This window comes from Juglans microcarpa x Juglans regia, chromosome 5S (genome assembly GCF_004785595.1).
Source record: "Juglans microcarpa x Juglans regia isolate MS1-56 chromosome 5S, Jm3101_v1.0, whole genome shotgun sequence".
NCBI classification, from domain to species: domain Eukaryota; kingdom Viridiplantae; phylum Streptophyta; class Magnoliopsida; order Fagales; family Juglandaceae; genus Juglans; species Juglans microcarpa x Juglans regia.
In genome coordinates, this window is record NC_054603.1 from 2176732 (window position 1) to 2201118 (window position 24387).

Consider the following 24387-nt stretch of genomic DNA (forward strand, 5'->3'; position numbering starts at 1 on the left):
GGTCCACTTAAAAAATTATGGACAATGTACACTTCTCGACTTTTTTATGGGAGACTGGTTATCTAATAAACTTGTACGAGTAAAATTGTCAAAAGTTAAAAAGAGCAAGAGATGCAATGGTTGCACCAAGGTAGAATTTTTTTCATCAAGCTTGGGGGAGTTTTTTTTATTGAAAATAGATTTTATTTCATTCAATGAAATCAAAATTACAACCGTAATTGAAAAATACAGAAAAAACATAAATTATAAGTCAAACTACTTATCTGTTTGAGATTTTTTTGTACACAAATTTCTTTGTAATGGACATTAACTTAACTTCTATAGGAACTTTAATGACAAACCTTTTGAGATTTCAATCTCAGTTTGTCTGAGAATAAAATATTCTATAAAAAACAGAGATAATCATCACCTAATCTCCAAATGAGCCGAGGGAAAAACCACCTATCATCTTCCAAAGATGGAGCGGGACAACATCCCCAACCTCCAAAGGAGGATAGGGGTTCTTTTGCTATGGACAACAAGCCCAATAGCCTATTTCTTTTTATTTTTACCTAACACAAACAACAAAACAGAAAACACATAAAAAATATTGAAAAACAGAACTACAACAAAATAGAAACTAGAAATACATTGAAAACCGAAAAAAACATTGATCAAGGAGGCTGTATTGGCGCGTGAAGGACACGCGCCACGCTAAGAGTGTGCAGGATCGTCGATTCTTAAGCTACCTAGATCACTGACCCCATAAATGTCACGCTTGGCGACAGCAAAACCCTCTATGTGGTGGCGCGTGGAGGCCACGCACGCACTTTGACTCGCGTGTGTTGGTCATGCGCTACTCCTTTTGGTGAAATCTTAAGTAGTCTGTAAGATTGGCAACTTAGGAAACCCTATGGTGGGGCTCGTGGTGGTAGCTAGCCACCGAAAAATCACAAAATGGCGCTTTTCCATGCTTTGACCCCAAAAAAATAAAACAAAAACAAAAGAAAACAGACTAAATAATAAAACAAACTGGGAAGACAGAAGTTCTAAGTTGGGAGGAAGGAGGGGGAGTAGCTGAAGCTCTCCTCACCTTGGGAAAGTTATATTTCATAAAAAGTTGCATGAGATTTGTACATTTTAAATTTAATGGAATGGTCCTAAAGAAAAAAAAAATGTAGAATTTAATAGAAAACACATTATATATTTTAAGGGTAATGCTACTATGCTGCCTATGTTTGGCCACTTGGTGTGCCCTTAATGCAAATTGTACTTTTTTTTTTTTTTTACTTTTTATTTCAAACATTTTTAAAATATGTTTAACATTTAAAAAAAAAAACTAATATACTAATAGTCACTTTCTTAATTATTAAGTAAAAAAATAAAAAATAAAATAAAATACGGAAGCAATCAAATTAAGAGGACAAACTCAAGAGACATAGTATCATTTTTCATATTTAAATGTGGGTTACGTGGTGATCGGCCGAGCATGTAGGCTGTGCAAAGGATCTCGGATGGAACCTGGGGTAGCCTGACAGTTGGTCGAGTTGTATAAGGCTGTAAAAGTTTGGCTGCTAAGAGTATAAGGCTACGTTTGGTTCTCAAATTCAGCTGAGTTTAGTTAAGTTCAGTCTAATTTTAAGCCAAGTCTAACATCCAAATACCCAACTCTCAAATTACTAAACTCATTACAACTCAAAACTTTCTTACACATGAAACCCACAACATTTTTTAACTTAAAACATCTTTATACGTGGGACTCACAACCTTTTTCAATTTTCCATAAAAAGTACTAAACTCATATTAACATTCAAACATACTTTAAACTCAGTTTAGATGAGTCCCACATAACTCCCTACACTACTCAACTCACTACTATTAATAAAGAACTCAACTCAACTGAGTTCAACTCAACATCCAAACGCAGCCTAAGTATTTAATTATACAAATGCAAATATAAAATTTGCACACTATGACATGATTTTACATTTGACTATTTCACTCAAAATTTCTTTTCATATTAGATTATCTATCTATTAGTTAAAATAATAATAAAATATTATATATTTAATAATTTTTTTTTCAATTTTTTTCTATTAATTTTTTTTTTTCTAAATTTAGAGCTATATGAAAATACATTAATGCAAGTACATAACAATATTTTTAGAGTGTAGTAAATACATTCTAAATATTTAATAATATACCATTGAAAAAAACACATCTCTCAAACATTTTTACCTAAAAAAAAAAAATCATTAAAAATCACACAAGTCTTCACTAATGTTCAACACATTTAGATTTTACTTTAAGATGCTTCCACAGATTTCTACAAGCTGAATAAAATTCAATGACAAGATATAAACAAAAAGCCGAACCTTTTGGTAAAGCCAATTATTAATTTTCTTTTTGTTTCCAGCTCAAATCTCAGCCCTGGAAACACTAAAACAAAGCACAAATAAAAAAAATAAAAAAGCCCTAAATTTGAAAAATTGAACCTAGCAATAACAGGCAAAAAAGAAATAAAAAACTTTGAAACGAAATAAATGGCGCAGAAGAAAAGCAGAGGAATGAAATAAGAAATGGAGAAATGGTGCAGAAAAAAAGTAAAGAAAATAGCAAGTACCTGAAGGAGAGAGAAAATATTTTTTTTAATCAATTTGGTCTAGTTACCGTAACTACCAAATATAACCATCAATTTCAAATTACTGTAGTTAAAAATCATATCTTTTTAAAATTACATGGTCTAATGTAGACTATTTTTAGAATCCATTAGCCGAATTCCTCGTTAGATTTGCATTTGGTGCTCTAAGTTTTCCAAAATATACTAATTACTTTCTGGACTTTGAGTTGGGGATCCATAACAAATCCTATTTTTAAGACTATCATGAATACTTGCTTCAATGCCAATCCCCTACCTTTCTATGCATTGCAATGTCGGCACACCATTTTTTCACCTCTCTTTCATTGTGGACGGAAGTGTCACTCTTTAGTATTGTTATTTTTAACACATCAGTGCTTGGCAAAATCCCTATCCTCACTCTTTCTTAAAGCTTATACAATCCGTATCTTGGATGGAAGGGAGATCCCCTGACTTCTACATTTTTTTTCATTTTCCTCTTGAGATTTTTTTTTTTTAACTCAATTGAGGTTAAATTTACTGCCTTAAGGTGAATCCCAGGCAACTTATCATCAATCGATCTCTGGATATAAAATAAAAAATAAAAAATCATCGTCCGTTGTCTTTGAGAGATGTCACATTTTCGTCACTTGACGGCGACATGGTCAAGTTTAACATCTTTGGATCTCTCAAATTTGACCCAACCATAGTTGATTATCATCAGTATCTTGGCATGTGGATCCCATGTATTGGTACAACTGTGAATGAGTGCTCTTAGTCACTGTTCAATCGAACATTCCTACCAAAACTTACGAAGAAGAGGAAGTGGCTATCTCCACAGGTTAATCTAGAACAATGGATGCTAGCTGAAAAACTTACCATAGTCTCCAACAATACCACTGTTTGCCAATCAGATTGTAGAATATCGCAGTTCAATTTTGAAAAGAAAAATATTACAGTTACAAAAATAATTTATAAGTTAGATTTGACTTCATATCATATGTTAGATTCAGTAAAAATAATTTTTCAATCTAACGTATCACATTTAGCTACGTTAGTTTATAAATTTATTTTTGTGTAATCTTTTCGAGACTAAAAATATTTTTCCTTACAAAAGGTGGAGCCCAACATATATTTTAATATACTATGCACTAGTTGTAAGGAGATGTTTATTGAGAGTCCCTGTTAGCATACGTTGCTCTCATTTCTAATTAATGAAACGCTTCTTGGGGAATAAAAAGAAAAAGAGAGAGAATATAGGCATGTCATGGAACAGAGCCGGCTACTCCAACTAATAGTGGTGGTAATGCCGGTGGCTGCGAATTCAAAAGGGAAGCAGATCATGCAGCCAGGGAGGAGCGTCTCGGTCGTTAAAGACTTTGAAGAGGAGCTGGCTATAAGGAGTGGGGAATGGGACCCATCGTCCTCTTCTTTTCTTTTAATAAATTTAAAAACGATAAAACTACCCAACTTCCCATCATTTTGTATTCCTCTTCCACCCTGGCATCGCATCTCCTCGTCCGTACCCTGCCCCTTCTTCGTCCCCATCCCCCCCCCCCTCTTCTCTCTCTCTCTCACCGGCTACCTCATCTACCAGTAACCACAACCTCCTGGTCACCATCACACGTGCCATCCTTCCTCCACACGTGCGTACTACGCCCCCTCCAACCTCACATATAGAAGAACTAGAAACGCATGCTTCCCTAATTCCTTTCTTTTTTGTGGTGCAATTGGTGCAGCAAATAAAAGTTAGAGAGAGAAAGGGAACCCAAGAAATATTTAAAAAGCATAACAATTTTTTCTTGGTCCTGGGGTTGTCGTAGGAGTAGACGGTCTTCCTCGGTCTCTCTCTCTCTGCGAAATCTGACCTGAAAGATCACTGCTGGGTCTGAGTGCGTGAGTGGTCTTTCTTTCTAAGCCAGCCAAAAATCTCTTGATTAGAGAGGGAGACAGAGATCAATATCTTATCTTTGCACCGATGAGGATCCGGAAAAGGCAGGTTCCCTTCTCTCTCTCGTCTCTCGCTTCCGTTACTCTCTCAGATCCCCTCCTCAGTCGGTCTCCGGTGGTGCAACTCCAATTCCAAGATGCCACACAACCGAAGGCTTCAGACCCACTTGGAAATCTTACCCCTCATCGCGCAAGAGGTGCCCACTTTGATCATCAACCGTCCGATCAACCCAATCAACGCCTCCTACCGATCGAAGGAGGAAGCAGTGGCCTGGATTGCTCTGATAATGCTAGTGGGACTCACAAGGAGAAGAAAAAGAAAGATTTTTCGGTCAGTGAAACAATCTCTCTTATCATCAATTTTTACCGTTGCTAGTTTTATGTGCGGTTGTGGGGTGCACTTTGGTTCAATGTACCCTAAAGAGGCAGGTGTATGAATTTTCCAGATGCTGAATTTGTGAACCTAGAGCGGGGCACGTTAGGGTCAAGCATGTGTGAGTGGATCATATATTTGTTGTGATTTTGCAGGAGTTGTTGCAAGGGGAATATGAGAGAGGGGGAGAGGTAGAGAAGGGCAATGATATCAGGTAAGAAAGGAGGCAAAAAGAAGTAACCCATGTCCTTCTCATTTTTCACGAAATCTCTTGTAGTAAAAAAGTTGAAAGGACGGATATCTATAACTTGATTTTACCCATATAATTAGATCGTTTTTTTTTTTTTTGAAAAAGAAAAGGAAAAAGAAAATTGTGTAAGTGGAAATACTGTTTTGAGGTGTTTTTATATCAGCTGTGGCTGGCCACCATATATACCTTCCCATCTAATCTAATCTAGCCCGTCTTTTTTTATCTTGGCAAACTAATACACCCATGCGGTGCACGTTAGCATGGCGTTGCTGGTCCCAGCTACACTGCATCTTTCTCCATATTGCATTTGTTTTTTGGGGTTTTGCTTGGTTCTTCCTTAAGGTTGTAAATTTTATGTACGTGGTTGTGGGTCTTCTGGGTCTGGTTTGCTTCTAGGAAGCTGGGTGGCATCCTGGGTGCAGAAACTGTTACTGGGGTTCTTCCAGAATCAAGGGCTATTTATCAAGGTAAAGTTTATTTATTTACTAAAGCAAATTAGTGATCATAGAATCTCTACCGTAAAAAGGTATTCAATGTGGTGGTGTGTTGGTTGTTTGGCTGTAATGTACGTACGTCATAGCATCTGGGAGTACTTGGTGTGACGGAGAGAAATCGTTTCCACCAAAGAAGAGGAGGAGTTCCTTCGAGAGATCAAGATCCAGGGAAGACGCGATGATGGAGAGAGATAAGAAGATGAAGACTAAGATGAAGACGAAGATGATCAGTAGCAGCAAATGTGCGCAACAAATAAATAACGAGGAATTAGGAGAAGAAAAAGAAACAAAGGCGCGGGGTCTTGAGAATACCGGTGCAAAAAAGCTGAGGGCTAGAGGTGGTGCACTTATGGAGGGGTCGAGGTGCAGCCGTGTTAATGGGAGAGGATGGAGGTGTTGCCAACAGACTCTTGTGGGCTACTCTCTATGCGAGCATCACTTGGGCAAGGGAAGGCTAAGGAGCATGACAAGCGTTCGAAGCCGATCCTTGGCTGGTAGTAATACCCTTACTGCTCTGAAGAGGCCGGATGAGTCTGAGCCACTATCGACAACTTCATCGTCGCTACTAGAGAACGAACTGAAGGATTCCGTGTTAGATAATGACGGTGATGAAGATGAAGATGAAGATGAGAATAAGCCATTGATGTTCACGAAGAAAAGGATGAAGCTTGGAATGGTTAAAGCGCGCTCCATAAGCAGCTTGCTCGGCCAAACAAGCAACGGGACTGTGGTGGCCGATAATCAATATTATTAGTAGGGCATGCAAGCTGATCTGAAAGGCAAAAATGGGTGAGGATTATTTCATGTCCTGAGCGATAAATTAAAAGCAATGAAGGTTCGGGTTTGACGTTATCATGTGCACTTGGTGCAACTACTTTCAACTTCTGTTAACTTGCGTATGACATTTTAATGAATTACAAATGGTAATTATAAGGTGCTTTTAGCTATCGATCAGTTTCTTCTTCCTCTAATCTTTTTGTTTATGTGTGGTGGTTTTAATATTAGAGAAAGTATATATAGAGGAAGAATATGTTTTGCAGTTTATTCCAGATTTTCTTGCAAACAGCTATATATATACTTTAACAACGTCCGACTTTAATTATGATCTCGGTAGGAATTAGCCGCCCCATGCAGCAGACACTAGTAATTAGAATATGTTTGATTACTCATGCACACGCATATATTTGACTCGAGTATTCGTTTTATATCTTGTCAATGACTTGATTAATTATGATGTGTGCATGGAAACTAATTAAGCATAACATATATATAGTTATATATGCATCATTTACAATACGTACGTTCTCGTTAATTGGCATCCGTACGTAGAAATTAACGTTGAGAAAATAGAATAAAAACTAATATGTTGATATTTAATCAATTTCTTCCGTTTGAAGAGGAAAAAAGAAACCCGGAGCCATTTTTATAAGTTGAAACCAGCCATTAATTTATAAAACATGAAGTCATATCAGTTAGTTTGTAAATTTATTTCACTATAAAAAAAACGGATTTTTATGACTAATTTATTGTAAATAAAAGACTATTTACAACTAAAATTAGTTGCGAATAGTCTTTTAGTTACAATAAATTGATCACAAAAATCCGTTTTTCTTATAGAATTTTTGTGAGATTTTTTTCGTGGTAGCAGTATGTTTACAACTTAGTATGATGCTAAAATCTTCATTTTGAATTACCACATGATCAGTGGCTGTCCTAAAAGAATAGATGCACTAATGACATGCAGTTTGACAAAGGAAAAAAAAATGGGCTTCCTAGCTAGCTCTTTGTCCAAATATATATACATATATAATATAGGTTGGGTTGGGTATGACTTGCGAATATATGATCATTGGGTAATTATTATAAGGTCTAGTACTTTCTAATTAGATCCGTCTACTCTGATGCGTGGTTAGAATTTACATGCCAGAATTTCATTAATCCAATCAAATTGCTTTACCAATTTTCAGTACTTTAGGTCGTTCAATGTTTTTAAGCCTCACAAGAAATCTGAGCTTGTACAAGAACTTTACAGCCCCAACATGAACATATATACATACCTGGATAACATGACATATAAACGTACACCAACGTTGGGGAAAAGACGGCCAAATGCTCCAGTACTGTTTTATAGCGCAGTGTATATGGGAAGAAGTAAATGGAAATTAAGTACCGGATGTTAGTGCTATAATTAGAGGGAAAGGAACATCAAGCATGCATATATATATATATATAGCCTTGCTAGCTACAAGCGGTTTGGTGCGCTGTACGCTAACATGACTTTTTTCATCGAAAAAAGAAATAAAAAAATTTTTTTTTTGAGACAAGAAAAAGTCATATATATGTCTCGTGAAAATAATTTCTGTCTTTAATTCACACTGTTTCATTAAATAGATGCTTTACATGTCAGCATCGGTGAGCGGTTTAGTGTGCAAACTCACTTGTAAGAAGACTTTTCCATATATATAAAATTGGGCCGTTTAATTCTTCATAAAAGAGGGTTAAATTAATCCAATGATCATAAGTGACATAATCAATCGAGTTCTCCTCCAATTATAAGCAGACTCAAGGACTGCAAAATTAATTAATTAGCAAGTGTATATAATATATAGAGACCCCAGGAATATTGTCACTGGCCGGCCAGTATGATGAACGCGTGTGCACCTCCCAGACCCACCACGTTCGTTAATGTATGCATGTCTTTCATTTTCTACAGTACTACTGCAGCATTGCTTTTCAATTATAGTAGCTTTATTATTATTTGAATATTTGTGGTTGTCTTCTTCGTTAGCTCGCCTAGTTTAGAAAATCGAACTCATTTTGCATCATGAAGCCAATATGCTAATAAAGTTTCAGTTTCTTCGCAGAATGTTCTCTCTTTTTTGTGGTTTGAATAAGATTGTAGAGATGCCATTCATGTGCCTGAACCATTAAATATGACAAAGAGATTCTTTTGGGATGTTGACCGGAAGCTGGATGGAGACAATAGCTAAAACCTTTTCCACACACACACACACACATATATATATATATATAATATATATTGGCTTGGCCGAAGACCAATATCCTCTCTCCACCCAGATCATGCTAATTTGAGGCCTGTTGAAATTACCATGGCACAAGGCTGATGTATATATAAGAGATATAGTACTACTAGCTAGAAATCGCGTTCATGATCAGAGGATCTACAACAGTACTGAATGGTTATCCATGCATTTCGTATGATATGATTAAATTTATTTTATAATAAAAATAATTTTATATCATATCAAATTACATCAATTAATAAATTTATTTTCATAAACTTTTTTTTTTATATATATATATATATATATATAATTGAAACATTTGTGACGACGAACTAGTATTCACGATCGATGTCTTTGTACGCCACGCATGAAAAGATCTGCAAGCAACATAATTGGAGCTGTTTCTTTTGAACTAATTACAATGAAGCCGTACGTACATCCATGCATCCTTTTGAATGGGATTTCCTAGTTCTCGATCTCAAGTACTATCTGGCCTGGGCTTTTAATATACATCATGTACAGCTAGCCAGACGCGGTCATGCACTTGTGTACGTATCGAAAAGTATTTTTGCAACTCTGCTTATTAACGTGCGTACACATTAAACATGCAAGTCGCTGATATGGAAATTGCAAAAAAAAAGAAAAAAAAAAGAAGAAGAAGAAGAAGTCAGCATTTAATTAATTTATTTATAATTGTGAAATAAAACTGATGTATAAATGCATATTTCTAATATCTTGTTCTTGATTTGATACAGCAAGCAATAATGATGGGGATTCAAGGACAGTGTGGTAGTGTACGCGGTACGTATGTGTGATCCAAAGGTCCCAACAGATCGTTATCCTGCCCTGGCCAACCTTAATTCATGCCCCCACTCAGATAATAATTGGATGTCACGGGGCTAGATGTATGGCCTGCCAATCAGATCTTGAACCGATAAAACTTGTTTGATCATAGCCAAAAAGCTGATCAACTGGCTAGGTTTGAGTTTTCCAGACTCTCTTTTATATAAAGACCACTCACTTTCAGTCTTTCACAGAATCACTGGTACTTTTTTGCCTTTGGGATTTGGTAGAGAGCTAAAGCTATCCGCAGCCAGCTACAGGCAGATCAATGCACAATCGATTAGAAAATGCACGGCTGCCATGGAATGATCACAATTAATCATTAGTATTGGATTGATTATTTATTTTTAAAATTTTGATTAATATGTAATTTTTTTTTTATTTTTAACTAATCATTCAAAACTTGAAATCTATATTAAATTAATCATCACACTCTTTATAATAATAAAATATTATTATTTTTTATTATTTATATATTTTTTAATTAATTTATATTTTATTTTCATAATCTACAGTAACTTCTAACAATCATATTCATTTTCATTTTTACAATCTAAAAATTGATAATATAATAATGTCATATGTAAGATGGTAAAATCTTATATGAATAAAAATCTTATATGAATAAAAATCTCAAAAGATACTTTTAGACTTGCTATAGTTCTTTTCATATTTAAAAAGAAAAATAAATTTACTATAACTTATATTTTAGATAAAAATAATTTAATTAATTCAATGTGGAGTAAATATAGATGATATTTATTAAATTTAAAGATAAAAAAGTATTTAGTTAATCCAATGCAATGCTACAGGCCAACCTGCTGGTGCAGTACTGCACCAAGCATATATAATATATATATGCATATATAAGATTTTATGAAACCTGTTATGATGATGATGATGATAAAATTCATAACCATTTGATAATTGATTCAACTTTGGCGGCCCACCTGGCAGGCTGGATTAATGATCTGAGGGTTGAACTGGCTGTACGTCTTATAATATATTTCTCGTATGGGTTCCAGTGAGTTGCATGATCGAGGTTTTATAAGCATTAAGCATGCAGTGGGTGAAGTACTCAGAGGTGTATATATAATTGCCTTGAGAGGGGGGGGGGGGGGGGGGGGGGGGGGGGGGGGGGGGGGGGGGGTGGGGGTATCTATTCTTATGCAACTCAATCATGGGATGCTTAAATCAGAGGTACGTATAAAGGAAAGACGAAAAAGGAAAAAGATCAGGACAAATATCTAAGACATCGTATCATGCAAGAGCTAGCGCTAGAAGTTAATTTCTACAGTACTGGATCAATATAATTACAGTGCCAAAGAACATCATCTAGAAAATTACTTTGCACCGCAGCCTCTAACGACCTTGAATCCTATTGTCTATCAATCTCGATCGTTTGGGCTTGGACGCTGGCCATATTGAAGTCCAGGATAAACATTCAGCTAGCTAGCTAGCTTGTTCAATATATACATAATTAGGCTGAGATCCCATTCTGGGTTTTGCATCATGCATGTGTGATCCTCATATGCATGTAATTTTGGCGGCAGTGCAAGTACTGTTGGCACGCGGTGTTTAGAAATGGGAATTTAATTGTCTGAGCCTGACGGCCCCTACCTGGAAAATCATTAATTTTAGGATGGTTCTGTTGCCTTTGTGGAATATATCCCAGATCAAGGTTTAGGTTGCGTTTGATTACAAGGTTCAGTTGAGTTCAGTCAAATTTTAAGTTGAGTTTAACATCTAAACATCTAATTCTTAAATTACTAAACTCATTTCAACTCAAAATATCCTTACACGTGGAACTTATAACCTTTTTCAACTTCTCATAAAAAATATTAAACTCATCTTAACATTTAAACACACTTTAAACTCAGTTTAGATGAACTTTATATAACTCAACTCATTACTATCATAAAGAATTGAGCTCAGCTCAACATCTAAATGTAGATTTGATGGGAATGATTCAAATCAATGATTCAAATCAGAACAAGTGAAATTGTTCATATCATGATAAGGGGAAAATAAGCGAAGGTGGGGGCGTCGTCATCGATGATCTATAGGTGTACGTAATTGACTAATGATCAAGCAACGAAGGAAATGTTGTTTCTTGCTTAATTTAGGGAGATTAGTACTTTTTTGTTCAGACATTGCAACTGCCAAAAAGGTAACGCGAGTCATGACTAATGAAGCATGCTTGCATGCATGGATTACTATAAGTGCTGGATCAGCATTAATCGTTGTCGATTGGGCTGTTTAAATTTTCAGTTAAAAAAGCAAGTACCTTTAACAAGTGCTTAGACATTGCAACTGCCTCTGCATGCAGCAATTAGTTTTTACACGTTCAAATTAAAAGTCTGCTCGACCTAATTACTCCAAAATTACGATTCTATGGTCCAAATATATATCATCATGGGGATCAAATTCTGGCCCATCAGTATGGCTGTGACCCTACGGCCTAACAAGTTGGATTATTGCTTGGCCCGGCAGATTATAGACGACGTTATGTATTTGGGTCGACGGACTCGACTCGTTATTAATTAATTATATCTTATTAAAGAGAAATTATTTAATTAATCCTTAGATTTTGTAATTAATTTATGATTTCAATCATTGGATTTGAAATATTTTTCAATTAGGACCTATCATCTAATTTCCTTTCAGATGGCAACATATATAGGCTGTCTGGATTGGCCAATCCAAGTGGCACATCCAGGCAATACCCTTAGAGCATTCTCATTAGCTTGGCCAAATGAAGAGCTTGGCTAAAATTTACATAATTGATATAAAAAACATCCTACATTAAATTGGACAAATCTAAAATAATTTAGACTTTTGCTATAGTGGTCGGCCAAATATGGAGAACCATAATTGATTCACCAAACGTTAAAATACTAATTTCTCACTCCAAACAAATATTAAAATATTAGTTTTTCACTCCAAGTAAAAATACTATTTGGTTTGTAATTAAGAAATTTAGATAGAATTTTAAATGAGTTTAATCAAATATTTTTTGTTATTAGCATTAAATAACTTTTGAGAATATGATTTTTTTAATATTAATTTAATTACAATATAATTATTATTAACATTTAATTGGTAGAGATACAAAATGTGATAAAAATAAATTAAATAAAAAAATTATTAAATTAATAATATTTTATTATTATATAAAAAGTAAATAGATAATTTAATATAAAGATTGAATTTAAATAGAATAGATAAATATAAAAAAAAATATAATATTGATTAAATTTAAAATTTAATCAAAACAATGAAGATGCTCTTAATTGGATATGCATGCGTCCAGTTGCTTTAAAAGAGCGGCATGACAGTCACAAAGACTTCAGCTGAAATCATCCAAAAGACTTCTTTGAATATTCTTTAGCATCTAGGCAGGTTTAGAGGATGGGATGAAATATAAAATTTTCATATCATCATTATATTTTTTTTAAATCTTCATACAAAATATAATAAACAATTTAATTTTTTTAAATTTCAATTCACTTTTTTTAAATTTTAATACAATAATAATATTAAAATATAATATTTTAAACTCTCAAATAAAACATAAAATTCTCAATTCACCTCCCAAACCTGCCCATATCCTCAAAGGTAGTAAACAGAAATTACAAAGGGAACGACAGGCCGGCTCAAAACAGGAAGAATGTCATACGACATTGCCGCCGGCATTAATACAAGAACATTAATACGAAACCTAGTACTGATTTGACAGTTGTTCCATAAAAAAAAAAAAAAAAAGATTTGACAGTTGCTGGAGTATTTTGGTGATCCTTATCATTAATTAAACCTGCATGCCAGTTGTAGGCAGCTTGTAGCCTATCTCAGTATGTTCAAAAGAGACCTACCTGGAAGCCTGGAAAGTGGACACCTCATCATCCTTGTAAGTAATGGACAGAGAAAAAAGAAAACGACACTGACTTTAGAGGACAATGCCCACTTGTACAGTACATGATATTATTACGCTGAGATTTCTTTTAACTCATAATTATTTCGTGGGAATTGGAAACCATGCATATTGGATTGACCCTACTGATCATGCACGCCTTCATGCGCAGTTTCATAGAACGATCCCTGTTATTTCCGGTTGTTCTTTTTTTCTTCTGTCGTCTGGCTCAACAGTCTCTTCTCTTCTCTCTCTATCTCTCTCTCTCTCTCTATCTCTCATTACAAATTGGAATTTCGAGCAGACATCGCCATCCAAGGAAAGACTTAAAAAATTATAAAAGAATATGCATGCAAACAGCTGATCTTTCCAAAAATATCAACCTCATTAGAGTTTGAATTTTGAATGATTTAATTCTAATTGGTATGCATGATTTATATATTCTCAGTTCTCATATGCATCTAGATCGACAATATTATTCCTTACTGACAATGACTCGCGCAGCATGGGTCTTATTACGTATCGCGTGAATGTAGAAATATATATGTTACGTGCCCAATCAATCGAGCCTATGACGGGGTGCAAGAATGCAGTGCGCGTCAATATATTTCATTAAAAAATAATAGAGAAGTGTTATGGGCATGAAAATATCATATAAAAATAAATTTATAAAATGATATGATTTGATCATGTGATACATCATATCTATTTTTCAATAAAAATAATTTTATAATATAATGTATCACATCAAATTACATCAATTTATGAGATTACTTTTGTAAAGACTCTTTATCACAGAACTTTCTCAAGACAATTATATATTTGTTATTTTTAAAGTAATTACTTTTTTCATTTTTTATATCATCCGATAATGAAGATAATCATATTTTTATATATACTTTCTCACAAGTTTATTTCTTTTAAAAGAAAAAAATACTTTCAATATTGTATCCTTTTTTAATAAGAGAGATGCATGGGAACCTCTAGTCTTATTATCAACTATCTCTTGTGGTGGAGGAATATCTTAATTTACAAATGAGGAAAGAGTTTTGAGGGCTATATAAATCCCAACCCAAAGCCAATTAAAATCCTTGCAAAAGACATATATTATAAGAGAATAATTCATATATATAATAATGATTTCAAACTATCTATCATAACGGAATAGTATATAACTAGTATCTAAAGTGATAAAGTCATATTTTAACCAAAACATATATTCCATATAAGTGTTTTGGTAAGTGAAAAACTGAGCGAAAAAAAGCATATATATATATATATATATATATATACACACACACACACTAGCACGAGCTTCTAAATTTACTAAAGCATCAACCAAGCTATTCACTTCTCTGTAGGAATGGACTAATTCAAAAGGAAATAATTAAAGAATAGATACCAAAATACTTCTTAGCTAGGAGGCTCTTGTATTTAATTTACTAAACCAATTCACAGCAAGTAAAGAAATTAATCTGTCTTGATCCACTACTAATTCTAAAATAATTTGCAGCTGATAGTATAATAATAAACCATATTTTAAATTAAAAAGCTCATCAAATTCCCATGACCCAGATGGCAAGAAAAACTGTACGTAAGCAAATTAACTTATCATCATGATCATGCATGATTTCTAATTACACCCTCCAACTAGCAATGCCATAATTCCCCAAGGATCATGTTAAATTTAGCAACAGCTGGTAGAGGATACAATTTGACCAACAAAGGCTTAATTAAGAACCCTTGTTCTGTTCTGTTGTTCAAAGCTTAGCCAGCTGGCCGAAAAGACCCTAAATTAAAACTTCTACCTATAACTTTGGTTTAGGCTTCATATCAGCCCTAGCTAGATCCAATGAATTCAGCTCCTGCTCATTAATGTTGTATCTATATATATATATATAAAAAAAAAAATGCTTTCAACTCGCGTTACATGATAAATACTTTCAATAATTGTATGTATAAAATTAAAATGCCAAGTTTTACGTAAGCACAAAAAATTAAATGTTATTACAAACTATTGACTATTTCAATGTGTCACTGATCGGAAGATCAGGCCGTGCTCACAATCAACAGAAAAAATCCATATCAAACGTACTTGGCAATTATATATATTGTCCAATATGCAGATGTCAGTCTCTGCCGGCCAGTGTCGATCAAATTAATAATCATACCCACCAAGGCCTAGCTAGACTATTAGCATGCATCCCATTACATATTGTTACAGATCACTATGAGACATTTTCTCTTCTACAATTATCAGTTTTAATTCATATATTAATGTCATCTAAACAGATCAGCCAATGCTTTCAAAATTAAATATTGTTTAATAGATCATAAATGCAATACTCTATTGATCTGACAAGTGATCATAAAGAAATAAGAAGTTCTTGCATTTTGTAAAATTTCAAGAGGTTCGGTCAATTGTATCACTTTTAGAATATAGTTCATGTGACTTTGGAAATAATAAAAATATAAAATTCATGGGATAAATGATGAGGTGGCTTAACAGAAACAAAAGAAGCCATAATTCTAAAAATTAAATTATATTGTAATAGATCATCATATATAATATCACCTCCTAATAAATAATTCAAAATTAATATTGAAACTAATATTAATTATTAATTATCTGTAAGTAAACTGCGCAAACTGCCAAACATAAAAGATGTCATTGCTGACATTTTCTTTTTAACAATCGTTTACTGTTCCACCAACATTCAGCAGTTTTCGCACGCAATTATTTAGAAATACATATCTTTCAAAGAATTTCTTGAGGTGCACCTGGATCGGAGGTTCCAGCTCTTGCCAAGAAGATTAGAGAGAGTCGGACTTTGAAGATAGATGAAAATTATATTGTATAGGACTTTGACTATCGTATTTATTAATAATTTGTTAATTATTAGAGATCAGACAAAGGAGAAGAGGAGAAAGTTCTTACGGACTTGGTGGAAACTTTGACATGCAAGAATTGAACAAGGGGATTATTCAGAAAAGTTGCCTACAACCTCCAAGCTAGAAGTGTAAACAGAATATTCATAGCTTGAGCTAGCATCGAAGTATGAGATCATCTGAAACCTGATCCACAGAGAACTAAGGTCCCGTTTGGATATTGAAATAAGATGAGATAGTTTTAGATTAAAGTTGAATAAAATATTGTTAAAATATTATTATTATTTTGAGATTTGAAAAAGTTGAATTGTTTATTATATTTTGTGTGAAAATTTGAAAAGTTGTAATGATGAGATGAGATGAGATGAAATAGTTATGAATAAATCCAAATAAGAGAAATCAAAACCACCACCTAGATAATCATGGCAGTTGACTACGTATAATGATATTGCACTCTTGAACAACATTAGAATATGACAGCAGAAAGTGCATGGAAAATTCTCTTTATTCTAAAAGTTGATTTGTCTCCGGTCTTTGATCAGTTGAGAATATGTCCTTTATAAGATCTGTAGCTTTGCTTTAATTTGTTCATGTTCTTCTCATGTATCGGTGTTAAACCTTGCATAAATTGCAATACTTCAACCTGTTAAAGACCAAACTCTGTTTTCCATGGGTACAGTGTGGTTTTCTCAGCTAGCTGTGTCCCTTTTTCTAGCAGTCCTCTTGGGTGGAGCTCTTTCTCCAGTTGGGTGCCTTACCTTTAACTTTTCAACATTCCAGCATAACTATCCCCAAGAACTTCTTATGAGCAATAATTCACGTATCTTCTTGAATGCTATCCAAGTTACACCTGATTCTAAAGGATTAAAAGATCTCAAAGACAATTCCGGACGGGTTTTTTACAAGACGCAGTTCAGATTGAAAAGCAAGAGCAAAGGCGTGACAGCAGCTTTCAATACCACCTTTAAATTGAATATCCAATCCCAGACATCTCCAGGTGGCGAAGGCATGGCCTTCATATTAGCGGCAGATACCGCTCTTCCGGAGGCCAGCTATGGGCAATGGCTTGGGATCGTAAACGCGACAACGAATGGATCCTCTCAGGCTAATGTCGTCGCCGTTGAATTTGACACGAGAAAGAGCTATCCAGAAGATCTCGATGATAACCATGTTGGATTGAATGTAAATAGCATCTACTCAATCAAGCGAGTGTCTTTAGAAGACTACGGTGTTAATCTTTCTTCAGCACTTGATGTAGAGGCAAGGGTTCAGTATGATGGCACAAATATTTCCGTCTTCGTTTCCATGACTAATGGAGCAAGGCAGGGCATGCCAGTATTGTCTCTGCCTCTTAATCTCTCTCAGTATCTTCCGGAGAAGGTTTTTGTGGGATTCTCTGCTTCAACAAGTGATTACACGGAACTAAACTGCGTAAAGTCATGGGAATTCCACGGTGAAGATGTTGGTGATGAAAAGCCAGAGCTGTTATGGATCTGGATCACAGTTCCAGCCGTACTGGTGTTATTTGGGATCGTGTTCTACTTGTATTTGCAGAGAAACCACAGAGAGCAACCAGAAGATGCATATCCAAGGATTGAAGACCAGATTAAAGGGTCCTCTGTAGCTCCACGGAGATTTCGACTGAAGGAGCTGAGAAAAGCGACAGGCAACTTCAACCTGAAAAACAAGCTCGGAAGAGGAGGCTTTGGAACAGTCTACAAGGGGTTCTTGGAAAATAAGGAGGTAGCTGTCAAGAGAGTCTCAAAGGACTCAACTCATGGCAAGCAAGAATTTATAGCAGAAGTCGCAACAATCGGCAACCTCCATCACAAAAATCTGGTGAAATTGATTGGATGGTGCTATGAAAAGCGTGATTTCCTTCTTGTGTACGAGTTCATGCCAAATAGTAGCCTAGATAAGTTCATATTTGACTATGAGAAACTAGGCAATGAGGAATTGCCGACACTCGGCTGGGAAAAAAGACGCATCATAGTCTATGGGGTAGCTGAGGCACTGGATTATCTTCATAACGGGTGTGAAAAGAGGGTGCTTCATCGTGACATAAAAGCCAGCAACATCATGTTAGACTCAGACTTCAATGCAAAGCTGGGAGATTTCGGGCTCGCTCGTATCGTTCAACAGCGAGGAAAAGATCACCACACAACAAAAGAAATTGCAGGAACACCGGGTTATATGGCTCCGGAAACTTTTCTTATCAGTAGGGCTACTGTTGAAACAGATATCTATGCATTTGGTGTTCTTGTACTAGAAGTTGTCTGCGGAAGAAAACCTGGAAACCAGAATGAAGATAACGATTACAACAACGGCATTGTGAATGGGCTGTGGGAACTTCATAGGAGAGAGAGGATTCTTGATGCAGTTGATTCCAGATTGGCCGGGGAATTTGACGAGCAAGGAATGGTGCGTATGCTTGTACTGGGACTTGCCTGTTGCCATCCAAACCCACACCACAGGCCCTCCATGAAAACAGTATTGCAGGTACTTACAGGTGAAGCGCCTCTGCCACCCGTGCCCATTGAAAGGCCTTCATTTGTGTGGCCAGCCATGCCCCCATCATTCAAACAGGACCCAGATATCTCTCTAATTGGAGGCCAACTTAGTCCATTCACACAACTCACCGGGAGATGAATCACGCCGAACTCGAGAATCGGAACAGACTCTGTCCTTAATTCCTCAGTATGATATTGTTTTTATTAGCGGATGGTCAACTTGTTTATTTAGCATTTCTTTCCTTGAAGAACCTAATATTGGTGGCGGAGTAATCCCAGGTATAAGTCTAAATGTACAAGTTTTTTATAAAAATGAGATACCTGCAAAGAAAAAAATGAGTTTTTCATCATTTCTATGGTGAGATCAATTTTTTATAAAAGACTAGATTTGTATATATTTTTTTCATTATAACAAGATAGTATTACCCTAGGATCCATGTATATTTCTCCAACTTATAAGTAAATAAGATCCCAGGTTTTTTCTTCTTGTAATTGCAGGTGTTCTAATGTTCTGAATGAAAAGTTTTTTATGTTTTCCCATAGTAAGACCCTAAATAATTGCCTACGATGGTTTTATGCGTGTGGGGTATTTGTACTGCTTTTTGTACGTGGTTGTATGGGTGGAGATCCGGTCGATGGGATGCGAGTAGAGTACAGCCTTAACGGCGTTAACGCTGCCGAATTTGGGTGTCCCACGAACGAACTTTTAAGGTAGGAAAAAACTACTTTGTCCAGTAATTCTTACCGTTACTTGACCGTTTGGGAAATTTTTTTTTAATTTTTTTAATTAATAATTAGGGAAATAATTTTAAGTGTATTGATGTATTTTTTTTTATTTTTTAAAAATATTTAAATATATTAAAAAAATGTGAATAGAAAAATAAAATAAAATAATTACAAAAGCAATTAGCAGTCAAAGTGAGCGGACTACTCTGGGCAGCAATGTAGCCTGACTCCTGCGGGTATGTTTGAAAATAGTTTTGGTCTTGTCCAATCTTTTCTCATTTTTTTTTCTATACATCACTTAAACATAAACACTTTTAAAACTAATCATTACAATTTTTTAAAACTAAACTAATCATTATAATTTTTTCAAACTTTCAAGTAAAAAAAATTTAAACTTTTTCGAATTTTAAAATAAAAATAATATTAAAAAGTTATATTCTAACAATAATTTAACTTTATATTATTTTTTATTTAACTTTTTTATCTCATTTTTCAAAACCCCTCAAAAAATAAGAAACAATTCAATTTTTTTAAATCACCCAACAAAAATAATATTATAAAACTATATTTTAACAATATTTAAACTTTATAATATTTTTTATTTAATTTTTTTTCTCTCCTTTCCCAAAATCCAAAAAATACTCAACTCAAATTATTTCACTACTATTTACAAACTATCTTATTACTATTTACAAAATTCTCATCTCGCTCCGTGAAAAATGAGGATTTCACACTTCATATATTGGGAGAACTCTATTCTTTAGGAGAACAGTTTGAAGCTGCTGTGGAATATTTCAATAACCCATTGGGATTCCTGAAGCCTTGAGCTGAAAATATTTTGAATCTTCCACACAATCTCGTGGTTATTTCCATTTCTTGTCATCAAGCATCACCTAGTACTCGTATGTAATATATGAGGAGAATCCAACCTAACAGGCAAGAAGGGGGAGGAGGAGAATCCACAATACATACGCAACGCTGTGCTCTCAACATAACCATGAAATTATGATCTTTCTTGTCCTAAATGAATTGTATATGCCTTCAAGTTTAACAGACATGCAAGTTACAGCGCATGAAGAAGGAGAGATCTTTGCCTCCATACTGCTGGCTATGCAAAGGAGAATCTACAAGCTCATACCATAATTGCATAGATATTTCAGAGTATGCCCCAGGTAGAACAGGCCAGTTGCCCGGAAAAAAAAAAAAAAAAAGGAATTCAGAGAATTTATGCTGCCCCTTGAGAGAAACCATAGTGGCAATTGCCACACTCTTTCCTTCAGGGGAAAAAAGAAACCTTCTAACTCCAGAATTCGATGAAAATACGATCTGCAAGTTGCATCTGCTAGGATGCAGCACGCTCTAAAGCATCCTTAACTCACGGCCAGCTTATCACATAAAGATTGATATGCAGTGCTGCAAAGCTTGAACTTTTCCTCTGCAACAGCCTGTTCAAGCCCAGAAATCAGTCAGTCTGTCAGCACCAGTCAGCTGTTAAACAGCACACGCAATGATGAGATTTAAACCATTGATGTACACATGAAAAATTCATGAGCCTGGCAAGATACACATGCCTTCTTCATGCCACACTCCACATAAAAGATTCAACATATGGAAAATCATGCTAATACCTTGGAAGAGCCTTGATGACGATCTGGATGCCATTTTAGTGCACAGACTCTATATCTGAAATTGTAAAATCAGAATCAGATGGATAAATGGACAAAACCAGAAAACAAAAAAGAAAGAGGTGATTTGCAAACTCAGACGGAGAACCAAGTGAGAACTCACGCATTTTTAACATCTTCAAGTTGTAGAGGGCCAGAAGCACTCAATCCAAGGGCCAGCCTGTCTGAAGCCATATCTGTCTCAGAACTCTCAGACTCAGATGAAGAATCATATGTTTCTTCATTCCGATATCTCCAATTCCAGGACCTCCCAAAGTTATTATAGTTTGATGAGCTCCTCCATTGAGAATTCTCTTCATTAATGAAAGACCAATAGAAGAATCGGTTCCCACCAAATGCAGATCGGAAAATGGTCTCAACATCAACATCATCTTCTTCGCAGAACTGGTGACCTCCTGAACCATAATTGAAAAATGGGATGATATAATGCAACCTCAAAAGGCGATGAAACATGAATCCAAGACTCAACACACTAGTAAAGCAGTTATGCCGTGAAGGATACCCAGTGTGCCCCACATGATGCCATTACAAAGAGAATCACCCTACATAAAGGCTGAAAGATAATTGCCTTCAGAACTAGAGCAGCTGATCTAAACAAATCGAAAGGCACAATAGGCCCATCTATAGGGCTATTTTGGCCGACAGATAATAAAAACTTCAAAGCCTAGAAGATTTCCTAGATGGAGACCATTTAAAAGAAGGTCCTACAACCCTGTAATTTGTTAAAAGTTGTGCTATTCATATATATAGTCCTGCAACTAGACATGTTGTGTTTTCATTATAGCACCAATGATACTTAAAATGTCCTTACTTCTGCCTGATTGCTTGGGTCCTCGATTGTTGGTCCAGTCCCTTTTGGAACCCTTAGCAGAGCATTGCCTTCTAAACCATGAGGGGCCCCTACTTGAAGATGGGTCATCCTCTTCATCCTCATCCCGCCAACTCTGAAATTCCAAAAACAGTTCATGCAGGAAATTTTTTTTTTGATAAGTAAGTTCATGCAGGAAAATTAGAAAATAAATCTCTCTAAAATAAAATATGATAACAATAGAAATCAGAAAAGTTTCAGTCTGCACGTATTAACAATGGTATGACCACACACACTCACAAGCCCATAAAAGAAATTTGTAAAAATTAAAAATTGCCCATTGAGGTGAAATGGAACTGACCAAGACCAGAGCACTTCAGTTCATTTTCTATATCATTCCTTCGTTGCAAACCAAAATAAGTAAATCTCATGTTTCTAGCTTTTGCACTCCCTAGCAAGGAATTAGTAGCGATACCGTCATAGAAAAAACAATCAGGAAGAAGCCATAGTACAAAATCACAAACTAAAGGGAGAATTACAACATTCATTGTGCCCTTGAGCATATAAACCTATACAAACAAAACATTTTTCCATTAGAAACGAAAAATCTCAAACCTCTTCACCTTTTTTCCATTTGCATTTTTTGGGCTCCAATTTATCTATCACCTACATCCATGTGCTCTGTTTTATTTATTTATTGCCATGATTAATTATGTAAGTAGCCTAATTTTGTAGTTACAAACCACCCACGGTTTGGCTTCCAAAATTCTTGCACCTAACAATTTGCTACTAACATGACCTCCATCTTGTCTTCTACAACCAATACAACTAGCCTCTGACACCCTGTCTCTGCAACCATCCATCTTATGGTGCAACAGCTTTTCTCCATGAACTTTACATGGCTACTCATTCAAACCAAAGGTTATCAGTCTTCTATCATTCTTTACTCTTTTCAGACAGAACTGAAAAAAAATCTAGCATCAACCATACAAAGAGGAAACGAACTATTTAGAAGTAAACAACCTGAAACATCATCAATAATCTAACATCATAAATAGAGACCTGAAACATGAAGTCCGCGTAAGCACCAACATTCCGCAATAATGTTTGTTTTGCATGCAGCTGTCTGAACCTTTTTGAGTAATTGTTGGATCTCTGCAAATGAAGGGTTACGAGCAGAAGAGAATTTTCTTTCAGCATCAGAAAAGAGAGAGAGTGTGTGTGTGTGAGTTCAGATTTACATCAAAACTAACGCATAAACTATATGTCACAAATGACTACCCTATCAAATAGCCGTAAGGAGGTCTGAATGGCATATCAAAATGTTTGTCTTTGCACTCGGATCATCAGGCGTTTGTATATAAACCATATATTGAGCAAATTGGGAGGGAGAAAATACTGGGACGATTTCCTTTATCATGAAAGCCTACATTTTTAGCAAATGTTCCTGCCTGGTTGGCAATAATACAAAAGAAAAAAATGAACTTGAAAATCAGAGACCGGATCGTTCCACCAGCTCAGCCTAATAAAAGTTGTTGATAAAATTTCCCAGTTTCCAAGTCAACCAACCAGAGAAATAGAAACAACTAATAAGATCGTAAAATAAATTCTAGGTATTAATAGAGACATCGTCTTTCATCCTGAAGGATCTGACTAAGGCAATCCCTAAATCACCTAATTTGTTTTTTCTTCCCAAAAAAAAACCCCAATCATTCACATAAAACCATAGAGGATAAAACCCATATAGACAAATACAAAAATATGGAGAGAGAGAGAGAGAGAGACTAACGGGTTCCCAGTAATTGCGTCTCTTACGTTCTAGGACGGGAGTAGAATGAAAGAGGGCTGCCCTCAAATGAAAGCAGCTGGCTTTCGAGCTTATCAACGCTGCTTTCATGGCGCTGTTCATTTTGAGGTATCAACGCTCAGAGCGTAGGGAGGAAGCGAAGCCGCTATGTTACTCGATGTTGTTTTCTTGTCGGAGGGTCGTTTTGGTACTACATTGCAGCCATTTTCTTGTCATGGACTTATGGCCACAACCATTGATCCCATAACTTAAAGTGATTAAAGCCCGATTGTCAGTATTGCGTGGATCGAGGGGACGAAGTCTAGCGGCAACCATCTGAAAACCCAATTGTCATTTACCTTTATGGGTTTTTGGTTGGCTTAATGTGGGCTTTGCCCAAGCAACTCAAATGCTCTCCGCACCAACCCAAATTGTATATTGTACCAGATTTTGGTGCAAAAACGCTGGTGCTTCCCTTTTCTCCCGAGTCCTCACTTTTTTCTCGGATAAGTTAACTAATAAAATATAATTTATAAATAAT

At 35.4% G+C, this 24387-nt stretch overlaps 3 protein-coding genes across 4 annotated transcripts; 2 read left to right on the forward strand and 1 right to left on the reverse strand.

Annotated features, from left to right (window-relative positions):
• Positions 1 to 4145: 4145 nt before the first annotated feature.
• LOC121267671 lies at positions 4146 to 6625 on the forward strand. Its single transcript, XM_041171659.1, has 4 exons — positions 4146 to 4877; positions 5075 to 5133; positions 5566 to 5636; positions 5750 to 6625. Exons 1-4 carry the CDS (start codon positions 4575 to 4577, stop codon positions 6415 to 6417), a joined length of 1101 nt encoding a protein of 366 aa, XP_041027593.1. The 5' UTR covers positions 4146 to 4574; the 3' UTR covers positions 6418 to 6625.
• Positions 6626 to 16744: 10119 nt separating this feature from the next.
• On the forward strand, positions 16745 to 19560 carry LOC121266910 (probable L-type lectin-domain containing receptor kinase S.5). The gene has a single exon (XM_041170761.1). It carries the CDS (start codon positions 17001 to 17003, stop codon positions 18978 to 18980), a length of 1980 nt encoding a protein of 659 aa, XP_041026695.1. The 5' UTR covers positions 16745 to 17000; the 3' UTR covers positions 18981 to 19560.
• A 993-nt stretch (positions 19561 to 20553) lies between these two features.
• Positions 20554 to 23995, reverse strand: LOC121268464. Of its 2 annotated transcripts, none has more exons than XM_041172755.1 (6): positions 23850 to 23995; positions 23123 to 23215; positions 22064 to 22196; positions 21356 to 21647; positions 21196 to 21250; positions 20554 to 21012 (listed from the first exon to the last, which is right to left on the reverse strand). In XM_041172755.1, the coding sequence occupies exons 1-6, from the start codon at positions 23967 to 23969 to the stop codon at positions 20938 to 20940; spliced, it is 768 nt and encodes a 255-aa protein (XP_041028689.1). In that variant the 5' UTR covers positions 23970 to 23995; the 3' UTR covers positions 20554 to 20937. The 2 variants fall into 2 exon arrangements, with proteins under 2 accessions (XP_041028689.1, XP_041028690.1); XM_041172756.1 differs by having other exon boundaries at positions 20554 to 21055.
• Positions 23996 to 24387: the final 392 nt, after the last annotated feature.

Bases quoted from the DNA above. Each gene is read 5' to 3' on its own strand.
- LOC121267671 (XM_041171659.1), top strand. From the start codon at position 4,575: ATGAGGATCCGGAAAAGGCAGGTTCCCTTCTCTCTCTCGTCTCTCGCT. The intron at 4,878-5,074 runs GTCAGTGAAACA...GTGATTTTGCAG, and splicing joins AGAAAAAGAAAGATTTTTCG to GAGTTGTTGCAAGGGGAATA. The intron at 5,637-5,749 runs GTAAAGTTTATT...CGTACGTCATAG, and splicing joins ATCAAGGGCTATTTATCAAG to CATCTGGGAGTACTTGGTGT.
- LOC121266910 (XM_041170761.1), top strand. From the start codon at position 17,001: ATGGGTACAGTGTGGTTTTCTCAGCTAGCTGTGTCCCTTTTTCTAGCA.
- LOC121268464 (XM_041172755.1), bottom strand. From the start codon at position 23,969: ATGAACAGCGCCATGAAAGCAGCGTTGATAAGCTCGAAAGCCAGCTGC. The intron at 21,251-21,355 runs GTGAGTTCTCAC...TTACAATTTCAG, and splicing joins CTTGAAGATGTTAAAAATGC to ATATAGAGTCTGTGCACTAA. The intron at 21,013-21,195 runs GTATTAGCATGA...GGGCTTGAACAG, and splicing joins GTCATCAAGGCTCTTCCAAG to GCTGTTGCAGAGGAAAAGTT.